Source organism: Rhododendron vialii, chromosome 10a, assembly GCF_030253575.1.
Source record: "Rhododendron vialii isolate Sample 1 chromosome 10a, ASM3025357v1".
Classification (NCBI taxonomy): domain Eukaryota; kingdom Viridiplantae; phylum Streptophyta; class Magnoliopsida; order Ericales; family Ericaceae; genus Rhododendron; species Rhododendron vialii.
This window is the reverse complement of record NC_080566.1, coordinates 2,334,197-2,353,770: the sequence shown is the minus strand read 5'-3', so window position 1 is coordinate 2,353,770 and position 19,574 is coordinate 2,334,197. Positions and strand designations below refer to the sequence as shown.

General features: G+C 39.2%; 1 protein-coding gene and 1 long non-coding RNA gene across 3 annotated transcripts; both read right to left on the bottom strand.

The window, feature by feature from the left end:
* Nucleotides 1–3,361: 3,361 nt before the first annotated feature.
* LOC131304860 (potassium transporter 8-like) lies at nt 3,362–11,133 on the bottom strand. Its single transcript, XM_058332299.1, has 8 exons — nt 10,639–11,133; nt 10,066–10,540; nt 9,895–9,948; nt 6,607–6,867; nt 6,469–6,521; nt 5,502–5,625; nt 5,102–5,356; nt 3,362–4,570 (listed from the first exon to the last, which is right to left on the bottom strand). The coding sequence occupies exons 1-8, from the start codon at nt 10,696–10,698 to the stop codon at nt 3,531–3,533; spliced, it is 2,322 nt and encodes a 773-aa protein (XP_058188282.1). The 5' UTR covers nt 10,699–11,133; the 3' UTR covers nt 3,362–3,530.
* A 4,094-nt stretch (nt 11,134–15,227) lies between these two features.
* Nucleotides 15,228–19,080, bottom strand: LOC131304859 (uncharacterized). 2 transcript variants are annotated; one of them, XR_009192483.1, is made up of 3 exons: nt 18,935–19,080; nt 17,047–17,148; nt 15,228–15,763 (listed from the first exon to the last, which is right to left on the bottom strand). It is a non-coding gene; the product is annotated as an uncharacterized LOC131304859 (long non-coding RNA). The 2 variants fall into 2 exon arrangements; XR_009192484.1 differs by lacking the exon at nt 17,047–17,148.
* Between the last annotated feature and the right edge of the window lie 494 nt (nt 19,081–19,574).

Sequence of the window (19,574 nt, the reverse complement as noted above, 5' to 3'; positions counted from 1 at the left end):
TATACTTGATTTTGAATATTATTGATAATTATTCGTGTATAGCTATTTATAATATTAATAATTTTGGTTTGATTTGATAATAAACCGGTTATGTTACATTCTCATTTCTCAATTTCTTTCATAAATAAAAAATAAGAACATGACAGTTGAAGTAACCTAAAGATTTGCATTAAGTTAGAATCATTTCAATTTACAAATGTAATTTATTGGTAAACAAAAATTTTATAATATAATAGGTATATGTTCTGATAAAAAATATATGCCTACAAAGCCGCCCCCCCCCCCCGGTGTCAAAATTCTGGCTCCGCCACTGACCTAAACTTCGGTCTTTATGTAGATGTGGTAAGATGCATCTTAATGTAGATGTGGTAGGACACATCCACAGTGTGGAATTGCCTAATGGAGTATTTTTTTTTTTTTACGCAACTGATTTCAATCCTAGCCTCCCGACCGAAAGAGAAAGGTTGTGCGTTGATTAGCTATAGTTAGCACGAGAAAGACCCGTCAAATTCCTATGACACGAATCTGCCTACGAATATGATCACGAAATACCATGTCTCATAGCTCGATAAAAAAAAAAAAAAATTTAAATTGTTCATGTCATGGTCCTAATTGATGGAGACTTAAAATTTTTGTTTGGTCACTTTGGGTTGGTTTGTTTGGGATGGCGTGACAATAGATATCATAGTCATGAGACCACCAGACAAGGCTTATGGTGCGCCCAAACAGTGTCAGAACTCGTGCACCAGCACTCCAACAACTATTGATGTGTTGGAACTTTGGCTAAAGGAACCGACCAAGTGTGCACATGCGGTGTACACACGTCGGCACGCGGAGTCCAATTCGGGTCTCGCTTGACAAATAATCCGAGGCGTTGAATAATTTTCTATCATTTATGCTTTACTTCCTTCCAAAGATCCTGACACTAGTCTATATCCAAACGCGGTCCAACTGGTAGAGTTCTTGACTTAGAAAACACATACTACTAATTTACTGTGGTTTTAAAGTGACCCACTTCTGATTTGGTGTAAATAATAGTAGTAATAGGTAAGTTTCAATTTAAAGGATGCAATAAAACTGGAAAAAAAAAAAAAACCGCCCCAATTTTCCTTAGAATTTTATTTGGACACAAGAAGGGCAACACTATAAGACTACATTTTTATAATTTCCTTTGGTTTAATTTCCCATCCAATAATAGGGATTGACGCGGAACGATGGAACTCAGGAGTTTGCTATCTCGTAAGATTTCATATTCAATTATTCTTACCAGCATCTCTCGAGGTCATCTCACCTTACGTCTAAGCGTGGAAAGAGTTGTGGGTGGGACTATGAGATTAGTCTAAGTGCACGGTTGGCATTGGGAGGTTTTTGGTTTAGGATTGTTTTGTGGGAGTTGGGAGGTTTGTGGTTGGATAAAAGTGAGAGAGAGAGCGCAAATGAGAAATATATATAGAAAGATAAGCTTTTGGATAAAAGTCAAAAAAATTTACTTTTTTGTTTTCTCTCGTCAAGACAAATTAATAATATATAAAATTTTGACGCAAAATTAACACATACGAAAAAAATTTGAATCAAGACAATGAAAAAGTTAAAGTCTACAACTTATAGATTAGCGAAACGGGGCCTTGTTCTAGACAATCCAGTTATAGTTATGGCTTAGTACTAAACAATCCAACGCGGGCATCGATCTCGCATAAGAGATGGTAAGTCTTGCGACCCAATTATATTTACGAGATCCTATACAATTCTAGTAAATTAGTTTTTTAATTTCACACACGCAAAATGACTCGGGACATTCAATATGCAGGCATGCATACGGACCATACGGTATACGTATACCTCTTTGGACTAATGATTACGGGATTATTTTCTAAAGCAAAATGATGGAGTCAAATGAAATATATATATATATATATATATATATATATATATATATATATATATATATATATATATATATATCTCTCTCTCTCTCTCTCTCTCCTTGCTTTACTTGCCCCTAATAATGGTATCATGTGATGGTTAGATTAGAATCACGTGCCATTTGGGAATGTTTGGTTCATCTCTATCTCCAACATTAGGAATTTTCTTTTTTTCACTTTTTTTTATTTGTTTGACCACTTTAACTGCTCCTCTTTTTTTTTCTTTTTTTTTTTTTTATCATTCCAGATATTATAGATGAGAAAAATAGTACAATAAAGTGGACACTACCGGTCCATAAATACAAAAAACGTAAAACATAAGACAAAACGAAAAACAAAGGAAAGAAAAGCCGCCTGGAACCAAGACGCCGAAGTCGGGCCTGTCGATCACACTCGTGAAGAGGGGTTGAAGTGGCCAAGTCTAGAGTGGTCAGGTACGAACACAGAGCAGAATCTCCTGGATGACCTGCCGCACCAACTTAAACTCGTTCCCGCATAAAATGAAGGCTGAAGTTGCTGCAAACGCAGCCACCGTTGCCGATTAACTGCACCTTAAGTTAGGAGCAAAGCTAGATATGCTTAAGGTGCTGTTTGGAGTGATTTTCACAACCTCCCTTTTCATTTTTCGTTTTTTATAGGGCAGAGAGATAAAGGTGGTGTAAAAAAATGTATACGCATATATTGATAATTCAACAAATACAAAAGACATATAAGTCCAGAAAAATACAAGAAAACAAAATCAAAATACAAAAGGAAAAGTCGAAAGGAAAAAAAAAAAAAACAGGTCCGATGTCTGATCCCCACAAATCTGTGGGTGGAAAAATTGGACCTGGAGATCTTGCCAAGCAGAGGTGCTTGGCAGGGGTGCCGAGCACATCTCGGCCGTCCAAAAATGTTCTGAACGGCCCAAATATAAAGGTACCGAACGGAAAAATCATGAGCTGCATCAAGCTGGAGCTCGATCCTGTCACAATCGTCGCTACAATGATAGGGAAAAAATAGATAGGGAAAAAGTGATAGGTATGGGCCCGAGGGTCTGAGAGTTCGTTGTCTAAGCTGATCTGATCCAAGAGTCAAAAATCCAGGTCGGGCCCTCTAAGTCCAAAACAGAAACGATAGGAAAAAAGTAGGAAATCTTCTTTGTTCAAAGAGAGAGTCTCAACCATCACGGTTCTCACTCATTTTTTATCGCCTCTACTAAATGGGCGTAAAATTGTTCAGACGTGTTTAACACCCTCATCTCTCAGATTACCAACCGAACAACGAATCGATCTGGACTATTTTCGAAAATGTTTGCGACCCTTCTCATTGCACGATCATTTTCCGCAATTTCTTTTGGGCACGGGCATTCGTGGTAATTTAATCTCGCAGTCAAGAACAAGAAGGAAACTAGTTCAGTAGGAAGAGTATAGAGGCATTCGAGACTTGAACCAGTGACCTCGCCCATGAAGGGAAATTATCGTTGTAACTTTATTAATTAACGGAACTCTTTTACGCCGCTTCATATAATCTCCATATAAAATACCTGATTGGGGTAATGGCTACCAAAAAAAAAACCCCTGATCTATCATTTACAATAGTACACAAAAACCATGTTTGTAATCACAACTAGACATGGTAAATCATCCCAACCTCTAGAGTGGAAGCATGAGGAACACCCAATGCATAGGCTGGCCCCCTTGAGTTCCTCCTCAAGAAATCATACCCTAAATTAATCACAACTCTTTTGATCAAACATGAACCACTCTTTGCCCTCACATAGCAATGCCCCATTATGAAGGCCAGCCCTGCCTCCCTTGCTTCCATCAACTCCTGCATCTCCTCTCGTGCGCTCGTGCCGATCTCGCGACTCTCCGGCAGAAGAAACTTCACCCTCTTCCTCGGCTTCTCAGGCGGCATTATCTCCCTCAGTTCTAAAGTCTCTTCCATTTCAGAAGAATTCTCGCCATCTCCTTCGCGCATTTTTACGCATTCTGTGTTTGTTGAAGAAGTTCCGACGACAGTCATCCTTTCGTCGTCCTCGATATTGCAATCTGGCTGGTCAAACCGAATAAACTCCGCGATACTAAATATAAGGTCTTTTTCAAACTCCACGTCATCCTTGTGAATATCGCGGTATCCGTATCTTGCTATGCACCGATAGATCCGGTACCCTTTCGGGCCAATTCTTCCAACCAAAAACCTTTCCTCGGGTCTTACATGAGGCACTGGAACTGATTTGATGCATAGGAAGATTAAAACCTGGTGAAAAGCGGGGAGATTGGTGACAAAGTGAGAGAACATGGCGGGAATACCGGATACAAGTTCAGTGTGTATAAGGCCAACGCCACGGACCCGCACGATTCCAAGGTTAGGACTAAGGCTCAGTAGCCAGTTGATGGAAACCTTGTTTTGGACATCGAATTCGTATTTCTTGACAGTTCCGTAGTGCCAAACATGCATGATTACTAGGAAGATAAGTGAGAGAGCAATAGGCACCCATGCACCGTCAAGGAACTTGATGAGTGAAGCTGAGAAGTAGAGCGCTTCTATGGAACCAAAGAATAATATAAAGCAAAGGGCTATGAATACATTTCTGCGCCAGCAAAGGACAATAACCAGAGACATTAGGCAGGTGGTTACCAGCATAACAGTTATAACCGCCAAACCTGCTCCATGAAAGAAGAAGCTGTAATAAGTTTACCCACAATCATTCGTAAAAAATAAGGCCAGTTAGGCAATTACTAACCAAATAAATGGTGTCTAGGACGGGTAGACTGGGTACGTGCCTAACCTTGGCAATAAATGCACAAAGCGGTTGTCCTTAGACTTGCTTCTACAACCTAGAGGTTCATAGGATGTGATTTTGATAAATGAAGCACTAATCACCACTTACAACAATTAAAACACATACAAGAAAAGATAATCTGATCATCCGATTCCACCATTTCGAGGTGTTTTGTCATCGAAGTGTAGGGGACTGAAGAGTTTCATTTCATCAATAATTAGCATAACACTCAGTCCTTATATGGACTTACTTTGCAGGATCGAACCAGTAGGAATTAGTCCCTCAGTCAAGAAATACCGATTCCTCCAAGCAGAAGAATTCTAAAGGGAGAACCCAGGAAAGAAATGGAAAGAACAAATTGAGCAATGCCTTCTTATTTGTAAGAAAATGGAGACCATTTCAGAGAAAGTACCTGCTGCATTGCTTATGTGTTTTGTGTTTCTGAAACCAATAGTAACAGCCAAACATAACACCATCAAAGTCCAGTTGATCTCCGGAATGTAGATCTGGCCATGAATATTGGGTGAGGTGTGTACTATTTTGACCCTTGGGAAGCAACCCAAAGCAGAACACTGTTTGATAATGGAGAAAGTCCCGGTGATGATGGCTTGGCTTCCCACAACTGCTGCAAGTACGGCTAATGCTAGAACAGGCCATCGTATTGGCTCTGACAAAGCAAGTAGGTAATGAAAATCAGCTAAAACTCAACTTAAAGGTTCTTGGATTTGGTATTGCCTACGAATAGCAACACAACTTCTCTATGAGAAAAATCTGGAAACTACAAGTAGAAAGAGCAAAAACATAGTACCTACCAGGTACTGATACATAGAATCCAATGTGGTAATAGTTTTCAATAATATGGTGCCTGGAAAGATAAGCTGCTTGCCCCATATATGCAAGGATCAAGGCCGGGTAAACTACAAAGGTGAAAGCAATCTGCGATTAAGTAAGCTCTCTGTTAGAGGAGTTGATTTCACTGTTGCAATTTCTAGCAAGAAATGCTTCTTTAGCGATAACAACAAAATTTTAAGGACCAGCAGGAGAAATAATGTAGTCTTCGGGGTATTAACAACTCTCTCCTGAATTAGCACTACTTGTCTCAGCTTTAATGCGTTTGTCCCTTGAAGTGATGAACTTCTAGCGTTGTTTAATTAGCAGATTAGATATTGAGATAGGGTGTGCATTCCAGCAGGCCCCACATTGTCCTCATTTGCATGCAACATTAAACTGTTGATTATTTGGCCTGCTTGACAACACATCCCAAAAAAATTTGGCATACTCTATTCCAGGGCAGGGGCGGTATTGCCATGTGCCGATGTGAGATTCTTTGATTAAGGGACTATGTATAAAGCATGATTACAATATGGTGGTTGAAGACCATTACCGCTCAAAGGATATGAGATCCCTTGTGAATTGTTGGATTCAGCGCTGGGGATAAATTTTACACCCAAATAACTGGCCTTCAAACATAGACAACAACAAAAGACACTAATGCAAATACTTTTGACTGGTAACTGGTAAGGCAATTTACAGGCCTGAGGATGCGAGATTCTCAATTTTAGTCGAAGTCCGTTGACTAAAAACAGAAACTGCATGCCGTATTTGGAAAAAATAAGCACACTTTTAACTGAAAATTAAGGACTGTCTTTTGAAAACACAAAAATTATATCAACTGAAAATCTATTGGGCGCCTACTTTATGTTTGATCCACAATTTCATCCCACAAAAGAGGCATTTCAACTGCAGTACTCTACAGGAAACATAACCAAGTTTATTTACCTTGATGGACAACTGTGAAAAGTGTCCTAGATCAGCAAACATTGCTTCTGAACCTGAATTAGAATTTAAACACAACAGTAAGAAAACTTCATCAATTTGGCAAAGGGCAAGAGGACACGGTTCACTTTGCTCTTTTACCTGTTATACACAACAAAATCCCACCCAAGGACATCCAACCTCCCCTTTGGGTCTTCTTCAAAAACTTGTACATGTAGTAAGGAGAGAGTGCTTTGTAAACATGGGGATTCCAGCGGATGATATTGTATACACCAATAGCACTGATGCATGCAAGCCATGCTATCACAATAGGTGCAAAAAGGAATCCTAATCGATGCGTCCCATAATGTTGGAGTGCAAACAAGAATACCAATATGATACAAGCAACTGGGACTTCTACATCTGCAGAATAAAGGAACAAATGGAAACAGAACATCAAATATGCAATCTATTATTATCTATATTAAGAGTAAATTATGAAGAGTCCAACAAGCACTGCCTGAATCCTTCAACCAGAATCTTTCAAGTTGATAGTGAAATGGTTTTGCCGAGAAAAAGAAAAGATTCTGCAGTTCCGAAACAAATATGTAAGCGTAAGAACTGAAAACATATTTGCTTGATCGACTGCAGAATTAGAAGGTGAACAAACCAAGGATCAAGTATGCCCTAGTTTAGTTTACAGAACACAGTCTGTCTTTCCAGCCAATAAATATGATATGACGAAGAACTAAAAATGTCATCTGGACATTGCCCTGAAGCAGTAAAAAGAAGTGTAAGAATCCGAAGATCCAAAACAAAGTCTCTGACTTACTGCCAAAAAATTGGTCTTCCAATTTAACATGATGATTATGTAATTCTATAGCGCTGTTAATTGTCAACTGCCAAACCATATACCTACCCAATCAAGGATTTTACCAAGGGCAGAACAGTTAACAGACTAAAGAAGAAAGATGTATACTCAGAAGCTGAGTTACCGTTGGGGATTCAAGATAACAAGTCAAATTCATGACAGAAGGTGCAGCAATGTACAGGTCATTTTCAAACAAATGTTACCAAGGCTACACAATGGAGCACGGCCATTTAAAACTTGCTATTTGGTTATTCAAGTTTACTCATAGTTATCAGGATGAAGACCGTGGTGTAGATACGCAGGATCGTAACCATGCACCACAATGAAGTTTTTTTTTTTTAATCGGCCACAATGAAGATCTTGCACTCCAGGACTTTATACTTATTTTCCCTATTTTGAAGGAACGAATAGGCAAAAGAAAAGATGAAAACAACGAAATCGAGATGATCAATTTATTTCTTTACTTTCCAATAATTTTGTTTTGGGTAAATCGGTCCACAATTCCAGTATTCAACCATAGCCTTAATGACAGCCAACCATGGAAGGTCAGACTAACCGATAAAAGAAGAATATAGAAGAAAGAATACAGTTCATAACTGATAAGAGAGTAAATTTAGTGAAAAGGCAAGTAACAGCCATGATTGCACGTTTCATCTAGACCAGATAAGAGAAGCAAGAAGTACTGCAGATTAGGGTAATGAGGCAATATTTTCAAGATTTGTCCATAGTGGCTACTGCAAAGGTGATGATTTGACCAAAATACTGATACAAGTTGCAAATAATGACAAGGACAATTTGAATATTTATCAAACAAAATACTTGAAAAAAAATCTTGATCCATTTAAATCATTTGGTCTGTAGCAACTGTAGGAAAGCTTAGCTGATCCCTATATAGTCTGCTTATCTGCTGACTGATTATTGTGTTTGCCTCAAGGGGTCCTTGTACGAAATAATAATCATTACAACATAATTTGACAAGTCCAATGATGGCTAGACTTCTTTGCTTCCACTTGGGAATTCAACTGAATAACCATTGAGTGGAGCCGCCAAAAAAGATAAAGGGCTACCATCGGGTCAGTGTCGATAGAATGGGCTGCCGTGGACCCAGTTTGTGGAGCGTGGTCGTATGTTACGATCCTAATGTCCCACATCGACTAAGTATGGGCTTGTCCTTGTGAATATAAGCTCTTTGGCACCCTCTCCTTGAATACCAGTTTTCAAAGGTGAGTTCTACCCATGAGTTTGTATCATTTTCATTGCACTAGAGTATTCACATATCTCTTTTGGTCCAGCTTCATACCTACTGAACTACCTTTTCTTAATTGTGTTTATCACCAAGCTTATACAGGGACAACGTTTTCAGCTTAATCTTCTAACTTCTATTTAACTCTTATTGGTCCAAGTTTATCAGCACTTTATGATTAAGTAGGATGCTTTCATTTTGGTCTGCCACATACTGAATTCCCAACTTTAATTTATTTGCTTGATAGTGATTTGACTCTGATTAAAGTAAGCAATTTTTTCTTGGTTATATGTAAAAGGACCCACAATAAAGCATGTGTATGACAATTTGGTACTATCTCTTTGTCCACCAACTGCACGCCCACATAAAAAAATTCACAAGGATCAAACAAGTCCAACTTTTTTTTTGATCGGCTCAAACAAGTCCAACTTCTGAATATATAACAGTAAACTCAAGATTTTGATACCCAACTATGATTTGCATCACCGCCTAAGTCACGTAATGTGCATGCATGAGCTGAGAAAAAGTGTGAAAGCACCTTTCGAGAACATCCTAAACTATTAAAATTCATGAGAGCGAGAGCAAAGAGTCCTATCGAAGAATTATGTGACCTAAATCGCTGCACATGATCTTCATTGCAAATGCCAAAGAAGTCATCTGAAGACATTTCAAGCAAATAAGAGAAACTAGCAATAAAATGTCCTGGAATTCAATTACCCACATTACCAATGCCCAGATTTAGCCCATAAACCCAGATTTCCATCCTTGAAGGTGAAGTTACTGAGATTTCGAAAATCAATTAACGATATATAAGGGAAAGTATTCCACACCTAAATTTGGCAGGGTTGGTAAGACAATCTTAACCCACTCACCTAGAAGATACATGAGGTCTCAGAAAAACCATTCCGATTTATATTCTCTTGGCAAATAAGCGGCTAGATTAATTTCAAGAACAAAAGACATTACAATGAAGCTCGACATTGAGGACTCAGATCCATCCAGTTATGATCAGTCCAGATTTCGTCCATTGTAGGCCAACCTAAGACCCACAAGGACGACCTGAATCATTCATCTCGTGTCCCTCGTCGACAAGGTTATCCATGCCAAAACTTCATTTGATCGGACATCATTGATAGATATACGAACAAAACCTAAAATTGCACACAGAAAAACACACCCGAGCAAGCTGACAGACACAAGGGAATAATACACACCTACCCTAGAAAGCACATTATGATTAAATCTGTTATGCAAATAAAAACAACCATCCTTCAAATATTATGTTGGGCTTTTATACCAAACAGTGAATGATTCGGCAAATAGCTAAGAGTCTTACATTGGTGATGCTCTTTTGACATGGAAAGCTCTAACCCTGAAACCGCTGAAAACACTGGAAACATGCCAAACAAAATCAAACAGTTCTCAGTTACCAAAATCCCAACTTTCAACCTGTTGAAAAGAAAGGGAAAAAAAAAAACCAATAATATAATCTCCGATTCTCCCATACCAGATATTGCAGGTGTAAGGACTCCATCTCCAATAACCATACAAGTTCCAATCAAAGCCAAAACAAGCAACATCCTTTGCAACACTCTATGTTTCTCCAATGTTGATTTTAGGCTTGAACCGGGGCTCTTATCTCCAACTTTCTTATACTCCGATAGCTCCTCATCAGCTAGCTGGCAATTGGGCAAAGTACTAACCCGGGCGTGGCGGCATAGCAAAGAATACAAAGCAAAAGTACCCCCTTCACCATTATCGTCAGCTCTAAGCACTATAAACACATACTTAAGCAGTGGGATAAGGGTTAATGTCCAGAAAACAAAAGACAACACCCCATATATCTCCTCATTAGACTCTGAATGCTGAATGTCCTCTGCAAATGTGCTTTTGTATACATACAAAGGTGAAGTGCTTAAATCCCCATATACCACACCTAAGCTCTGATAAGCTAGAGTCAAGACTGTCCTCCATGATTCCTTCTATAACCAAAAACAAGAACAAAGACAAGAGCAAAATGGTAAGCAAAGGGTGTGATTTTGAAGGAGGGGTTTGTAAGTACCAGTGCCACGTGTCTAACCTTGATTGGGTTGCCGCGGTTCCATCCTTCAACATCCATTGCAGGGTGTCTCAGAGCCATGAAAACCCCATTGTTGCATTAATATGGGGAAAAAAAATGAAAAGGACGCAAATGGGTGAACAACCTTCCTTGGTTAAACACTCCAAGAAAATTAGAGCAGAAATCAAGATTAAAATAAGAGAGCTTGTTTGGTCTTGTGGAGTAAGCAGAAATTCAACAACCCATCAACGGTGACGTCTGAAGAACAAATACAGAACTCCAAATGGCAATACAGAGTCTAGTAATACGTGTGTTTACAATAGACTGCAAGATACTCCTACTTGTTTATGCAGAGAGAGAGAGAGAGAGAGAGAGAGAGATATTTTGTTTGGTAGAAATAATGGGGGAGGTTTGAGTTGTCTTTCCACTTTCCCCAGTGGCTTTTGGTCCGTTTCTGTATAGAATAATATTATCTTCAAAAATTGGATCTTTTATGAAGAGGAGAAGAAAACAATGAAATTAATTTGGGGAGTGGGTCTGTGTGGACTGTAGATGTGCAGCCACTGAAATATCATTTCATGGTTTTGGGTGCCGTCACATAGTGTTCAATATATTTTCCAACCACATATTTGTTGAATATTAAGCGTATGAATTTCAAAAAACGTGTGGTTAAAAAAATGTTGAAATAAAAGATGGCGATGTCCTAAGAGCACTGAATAAACTCAACTGACTGATATTCGTGAGGTTACTATCACTTGACCACCGGAAGAAACGTGGCGTGCCAAATTAAACTCACCTGAGTTGACTCGGACCCGTACCCGCAGTGATGTGATCATACAAGTTGCTTGCATGAGCTAGCTTTAGCATAGTGGCCAAGATTGGAAAATTTGTTAAGTTTCTATCGATTCTTTTGGAATTAGTCTACACGGGTTTTTTCGCGGCTTTAAATGGGCCCTGTGCAAGGAAACTGTTAATTTTATTTATCATAGATTAATTGACGTGCGAGTAAGTTGAGCCAAACGTCATGTGAGTTATCAAAAGATGTATGAAAAATAACCCGGATGGCGTGAGTTATAATAAAATACCAGTTGCTTCCATGGTCCCCCACCATCTTGAAAGCAATTTCTTGAGAGATACTTTAAAAAAAAACACATGCTTTTGAATGGGAATGGAATTTTGACTCAAGCAGCTTTGATTCCCTTGATCAAGTAGGAGTAACAGTCAAAAGATTTGAGCTTTGATACGTGGATTGATTGACACAGAATAATTAAATTAAGAATGTTGTACTGTTTGAATCTTGTGTTTATACTTTTTTTCCATCCGGAGAAAAAGTAATTTTGCTTTCGAAATTCAGTAAGTAAGAGAATTGTTATTCTATAGATTCTTTTTTATTATTATTATAATTCAAGTGTCCGAACCAATTTACGCGCTCGTTGTTATTCTACATATTCACAAGATCGCAAATAACTCAATTTCGTTTTGATTAGTCGAACATAGCAGTAGGTAGAGATTGTGAATTTTATATTTTCAATGAAAGAAGCAAACTTTGAACCTTTTCTTTAGTGTATATTCTTCAATTTTGAATACTTGCACTCATTCAAGATACAGAAATGATACCTACACAGATGAAAAATGCACAGATCTTGCACTGATTGAGATGTCGGGTCCACTACGGATCCCACACAAACGATCCGATCCGTTCATTAAATTTAAAACATTTTTTCAAAGGTCCCCCTAAAAAATTAGCTCAATCCGATGCCTATAAATACTTGATCCAATCATCTAACGTTTTGTTCAGTTTCAAATTTGCACGAAAAGTAAGATGATTGGATCGAGTCCTTCTTGATATCGGATTGAGCTTATTTTTCGTGAGAGCCCTTGAAAAAATATTTTAAATTTAATGAACGGATCGGATCGTTTGTGTGAGACCCATAGTGGGCCCCACAACTTGATCAGTGCATGATCTGTACACTATTCATATGTGTGAATAGCATCCCTCTTCAAGATAACTACAATGCTGTCAACTCAGCGTTGCATTCTATAATTGGTTTTTTTTTTTTTTCCCTTCTAGATTTTTTTGTTGATTTGAAAGGTAAACCTTCCCTTCTTGTCAGGCTGTTTTCTGTCAATATTTTTTTTTTCAATTGAGCAACTGGAAAATTTAAAGGACATTACATCGGTTACGTGAGGTGCGTAACAACTAACTCAAGTAAGTACAAAGCAACCGAATAAATAGTCCCAAGTAGGGAAGAAATAAACCAACAGTGAAAGCTTCTATAAATGAGCTAGACAACGTACCAATTATTGCCTGCAACAAAATTTAACCTATTGGTCTTTAGTCGAGAGTATATCGGGGTGACCAACTATACTAAACTTAATTAGTTCCTTGAATGAGTTTTCTATTCAAAAGAGGAGTACTATAATATAAATTTCTATAAATTTACTCTAGAAAAATGTCTTTCCGTGCTTAAATTACACGTAACATAATTTTCAAAGTACATTAAAAGACAAATTTTGCGAGGGCAGTTGAAAAGAAAAACAGGGTTGGGAAAATCATACCCAAAAGAAAACAGTATGATCATTTGTTACTTTCTTGTAAAAGATGAAGCAGACCGGGACCCATAGAATCCATTTTTAAGCTCCCTCGTGGAGTAGTTCTGTTCAATCGGTAGCTCAATGATTGAAATTAGGGCAAAAATAAACCAAACAGACAGGTCACATATAAACCACATTAATCATGGTTTTCTAATTTGTATGTTAGCTCAAATGAGTAGATCTCCCTTTCAAAAAAATGAGTAGATCTCAGCACAAGGAAAGAAAGCTTGGTTAGCCGACCTACTATAGGTAATTAAGACACGAAAAACTAATGGCCTTAATAAGAGGAGGGTCTGGTTATCCATGCACCACGTGGGTGCCCCGGGCAACTGTTCAACCACACGTTAAATGGGTCCTACAAACTTGTTTTAGGTCTCGTAACAAAACGTGTGTAAGGAGCGGTGCCCCAAGGATATTGAATAATTTTTCCAATGAGAGGGTCCGTTGGGAACGACTGTAGGCACTTCTTCAGGGTTACCTCCATGCAGGCGTTTGAGTTTTTGGAAAGAACTTTATTATTAGGTGTTGGACTATTTTTTCACCATCTCTCTGGAAATCAAATGGTATCAGGGAGGGTTTTAATTAAGTTTTTTTTTTATGTCATTCAATATCGTACCCGCAAGTCTATTTTTAAAGCGGTCGCATAAAGTAGCATTGTGTAACGTAATCCGTGGGACACACTGGGCTCAACATCAAGAATCGCTAATACCTAGCGAATTACTTTTGGGTATGGACGTTCAAAACAAGCTACATTTCTCTTTTACAACAGTAAATTAACAGCTCGTTTGGCAGGCGGATATGAGAAGGAATTAGTTAAGAATGATAGATTAAGGGCTTGTTTGATAACCTAAATTCAACACTTAATACTGAATCAATTAAGTAATAAGTGATTCAGTAGGTTTGATAACAACATTTCATATTACTTAACAAATTAAGTACCACTTAAAATATAGGCTAAAAAGTTGAAAAAAATTAAGTAGCTTTGAGCTACTTAATTCTGGCTGAATTTTTTTGTACTTACATTCAACCGTCACACCACCACCACAACCACTTCCACCAACACCTCCACCACTCCACCACCACTCCTTCTCCACCACATCACCACCACCACTCCCTCCACTACCACCACCACCACCACATCACCACCACCACTTCCTCCACTACCACCACCACCACCAGCTCCACCACCACCACATCACCACCACCAGCTCCACCACCACCACAACTCCACCACAACCACCACCACTACCATCACTACACCACTCCTACCACCACCACCACCGCTCCACCACTCCACCACCATCACCACCACCGCCACTTCCCCACCACTACCATCACTACACCACCACCACCCCTCCACCACTCCACCACCACCACCACCACCACCACATCACCACCATCATTACACCACCACACACCATCGCTCCTACCACCACCTCCACCACTCCACCACCGCCGCCACTCCACCACCACTACCATCATTACACCACCACCACCACTCCACCACCACCACTACCAGCACTCCTACTACCTCCACCACTCCCCCACCACCACTCCACCACCATTACCAAAAGTATATTGTGACCGTTAGTAAATTAAGATAGAATTGAAACAAAATTAATTCATCATTTTTTTTAATTCAGTACTTAATATATTTATCAAACAGCTTTTCAGCTTAAAAATTTCAGCATTCAGTTTCCAGTACTTAATTTTTCAGCTTTCAGCTTTCAGTTTTCAGTTTTATCAAACAGCCCCTAACTAATAAGAGATTTGTTTAGTAGTTGAAATTAATGGATAAGATAAGAATGGTGAATATATTCTTGCCCAAAAAGGGTCTCTAGAGATTTGAAGGACATGCTGGTAATTCCCCTACTCGAATAAGCTTATCCTAGAGGGATAAGCCAGTTCTGCCTACTCTTGTCCGGTGGCCCCCCCCACCCCGGCCCTCCCTTTTCGACCTGCGAAATGGGCAAGCGAGGCAAACCAATTCCCCAAGTTATTTTACCAAAAACAACTTATTGAGCAACAGTGTTTGTTTCCAAAAGAAAAAGTTCCTATAGGAGAGAGTAGAGATGGGATCAGAAAATCTGCTTGTGAATTTAAGATGGGCAGCAAACAAGCCGAGTCAAGCTTTATCAAGCTCGACCTCGGCTCGTTTACTAAACGAGCCAAAAATTTGAGCTCAACCTCGACTCGTGCCTTAACGAGCCAAACCCTTAACGCACCGAGCTTAGTCATTTACTAAACAAGTCCCATTGACGGTATTTCCTTCTTTTCTTTACGTCAATTGTAAAATTTTGTCAGATAATTGGGTGAAGATTGGGGTAGATAACGGTCATCGCCATCATCAGATGATGTTAGCTAGAGGAGTACAACGTGCGTCCATATCACAGAAATTTCCAGCAAGCTCATTGCATCACCATCAAATCGCTCTCCATGCTCTTTGCTTTTGTTAGTGGATTTTCCACTTTCCACTAGCGTTTGGTGTCCATTCCTTTTCCCCCACTCTTTCACTTTTCTTCCTCCTGTTTTGCTTCAAGTTTTCTGGAATCTGCAAAATGAAAAATCCAGCCCCTGAGATGAGTGATCAATTCTTTCGGTTAACGGACACGGTAAAATACAACTCGCTACTCTATAACTTACCTTATACCTAAAAAGCAGAGACACATATGCAAACATAGACGGACAATTGAGACGTTAGTTCTCGATAAGAGGGGACACGGACATGAGGGTGTAATTTTTAATTCTCTCAAAACTAATGAAACCACTACTAACTTACTTACGTCTTGTTCCCGCAAGTGTCTCACTGGGGACACGTGTATCCCCAAACCGTCCCTTCGTGAAATTGTTACAAGTTATTGGACACGTTACTTGGCGTCTTCCATAAGTATCAGAAGTTTACAGGATCCCGCTCAAATCACAATCTTGGATCTTCAGCAAAAAGGGTATATCCCTAAACAAGAGGCGCATATAAGGGATTGTGAGTAAGATGGCATAAAGCATGTAGCGGCAACTAAAGATTCAAAACAAACAAATGAATGAATATCAAATGGAATGTCGGTACAAAAAGTTAAGGCCATTAGCAGATCGAATACTAAATAAATAAGATGCTGATTGATGGAATCCGAATATAGTTTTTGAATTGAATTCATTAGAGATTGCATGAAGATCTCAAGTGTGGGCACAAATTCCGAAGATCTCAAGGGAGTGCACAAATTCCGGGTCTTGTTCTGTTTTAGCTAGAGTCGGTCCTGAGTTAAAGTCCAAAGTGCAGCCGCTTTAGGCCCCAAAATGTGTACAAATTTAGGGCTCCTCCTCTTTTGGTGTCTTTTATAAGAAATAGTCTAGCAAAAAATGCCTTATCTATAATTTTCGCTTTAGACCCCAAAAAGGGAGGGACCTGCCCTAGTTTTAGCATACAATATGGGCCACCATGACTATTCATATGAAAGTGTGTGCATAAAAAATTCCATTGCATCGACCTTTCTAGTAAAAGGGAAAGATTACATGGAAGTTGCTGGTTTTGTTACTGTGTTTATCATGTCTTAAGATAGTTGCACCAAATGATAAAATCCCAAGTCATCCTCATTATGTGCTTCACATGTAAAGATTCAACAACCCCAAGGTTTGGTCGAGTGGGAGTATGAGTGCAAGGAACGGGTTTACTCCAAGACTTTGAGATAATTTCAAATACGAGCCCAAACACCAGTTGGTTGAAAGTTTACCTAGTCAGTATCATGTGCCCAGATGCAAAAAACTTAATTTCAACAAACACAAGAACCTTCTCATTGAACCCCCAATATTGGGGGATACCTTTAAAAATTATGCTAATACCTTTTGTAGTTTCTGTTGATCACAATACATCAAAGATCTGCATCAACTGGTTTCTTTTCTCAGAATTGTTTCTGCATCAATTGGGTTTCTGAATGTTTCCACCTATGCAATAGGAGATAGATTTAATGTGCCAGGGAAACTACAATGATGAGGAGTTTAATGTGCATACTGCATAGTATCGTTCTCCCCGCATATCGATACAATCCCTAAAACTCCTCAAACCTAGATGGTCAACTCACACTGTTACAAAAGCTTTGTATCTCTCTCGCAATGCAGATATAACACCCAAAACTCATCAGATCTGAATCAGGTATGGCGCCAGCTCCTTTTTCTAGAAACAATTCCAAATCAATCTCTGTGAACAGACATGATTATACAAATGTGAATGAATCATTCTGGAACAATTGGAATCTCTTGCCTGAACGAGGCTTAGCGTAACTTTATGACACTGTCCTCAACACTCTTCAGTGCAAAAGCAAGCACATGGAAAAACTAAAGAACCAAAAAAAAAAAAACTCAGTTTAGTTTCTGCTTCTCAAAAATCCACTTTCGAACCCTACCGCAAATCCGCGATACACCACATCAAATTTCACATAAAATTGCTGCAGTTCCCTGCAACGCACTAGTCAACACCTATCTATATCATCTTCCTACTTCTAACAGAGTGCCGGAATGGTAAGAATAATAAGAAGGCCCGCCAAGAAGAGATTCACAATCGTAAGAATGAAAATCATTCCAAGTTAAGTAAAACCAAGAGGAAAGACTAGGTTATTGGAATCTTATTCAGTGCCAATCTCCAAAAATGGGGTGTGTGTATATTACACAAATGGAAATCTAGACAAAGTCAAAACTTACTGGTGTAGCCCAAGGTAAGGAAATCAGTGAAGCCCCCTAGGACAGAAAGTAGACACAAATATGCAGCAACTCTGAAAAACATTATTGTGTCCTTTCCCAGAGCAATATCCTTGGATGACAAAAGCAATGCACTGATGTGTCTGCGAATGAAACCTGATATTTCGTTTACCACTTCTTCTGAGAGACACAAATCTGGTAATGGTGAAGGTGGTCTGTTGGGGCACAAAAACAAGCATGAGTTCAACAACTTATGCCATTTAGCCTCAAGATTCTAATATATTTCTAGATTGTGAAAAACTCATATAACTTCTGAGGAAGACCTCAGATGGTCCAGGAAAAATATTGAGATATCCATCTTCAATCAAACACAAACTTTTGAAGTCCCTAGAGTGTCAAAATGACCATACAACTTTGGATAGAGTTTCTTTGTGAGAACGAAACCACTGTTGGTAGCTTTTGAAATAGAGTTCTTAGTGCCAAATCCTTCTCCGCTAAACTAAAATCTAATAAAGCAGTAATTGCACCACAAAAGCTTTAAATGTAATGATTTTTCCCTGTACAAAAGTGTGCTAAAATGGAAAGCCATCATGCAGGACACGAGGAAAACTGAACAAAGACAGTTATCGTGCAAAACATCAAGTTGGACCTTAAACCAGAACTAAACCTCAATAGCTGTTTACGTCCGCACTCCGCCTCAAATTGAAACTACTTTGATCTACATCTCATTTTCTACCTAACACGTTCATTGCAACTTGTTGTCTCACAACTGAAATGGGGACTTTGTATGTTGTCTTCGTGGAACGAGTATTCGCTACCGCTTACAGCAACTTCACTCAATCGTCTCGCGTCTTCGGAACTGTTCAGCACCGAATAATCCTCTATCTTTATGCATACACGAAATGTGACGCCAGACTTAGTTCCCAGAGAATTGAACGAAGATGAAGTGTGATATCTATATATATATATATATATATATATATATATATAGAGAGAGAGAGAGAGAGAGAGAGAGAGAGAGAGAGAGAGAGTGAACCTTGGGAGAAACGGGAGGACGACTGCTGCTGATCTTCACTACCTTGGGGGCGACCGAAATGATCGTCGACTGGGTTTTATCGATGAGTACCTCGCATCTTCAACGCTGGATGCTCACCAAAACGACGTCGGTTGATTTCATTAGGACTTCGCAGCGGCCAAATGTAATTATAGCCGGCCAACTGCAATTATCAGCGGCCAGGTGTAATTTGTAGCGGCCAGGTGTAGTTTGTAGCGGCCAATGGACATGTCCAATAACAAGAGAATCGTGAACAGTAATCACGCATGTAATTAAACACGGCCAAATGTAATCATACGCGTTCAAAAGCAATTATAAGCGGCCAAGTGTAGTTTGTAGCGGCCAAAGGGAATGTCAAATAACAAGAAAATCGTGAACAGTAATCACGCATGTAATTCAACGCGGCCAGATGTAAATACAGGCGGCCAATCGTAATTATAAGCGGCCAAGTGTAGTTTGTAGCGGCCAAAGGGCATGTCAAATAACAAGAAAATCGTGAACAGTAATCACGCATGTAATTCGACGCGGCCAGATGTAAATAGAGGCGGCCAATTGTAATTATAAGCGGCCAACTGTAGTTCGTAGCGTCCAAGGGACATGTCCAATAACAAAAGAATCGTAA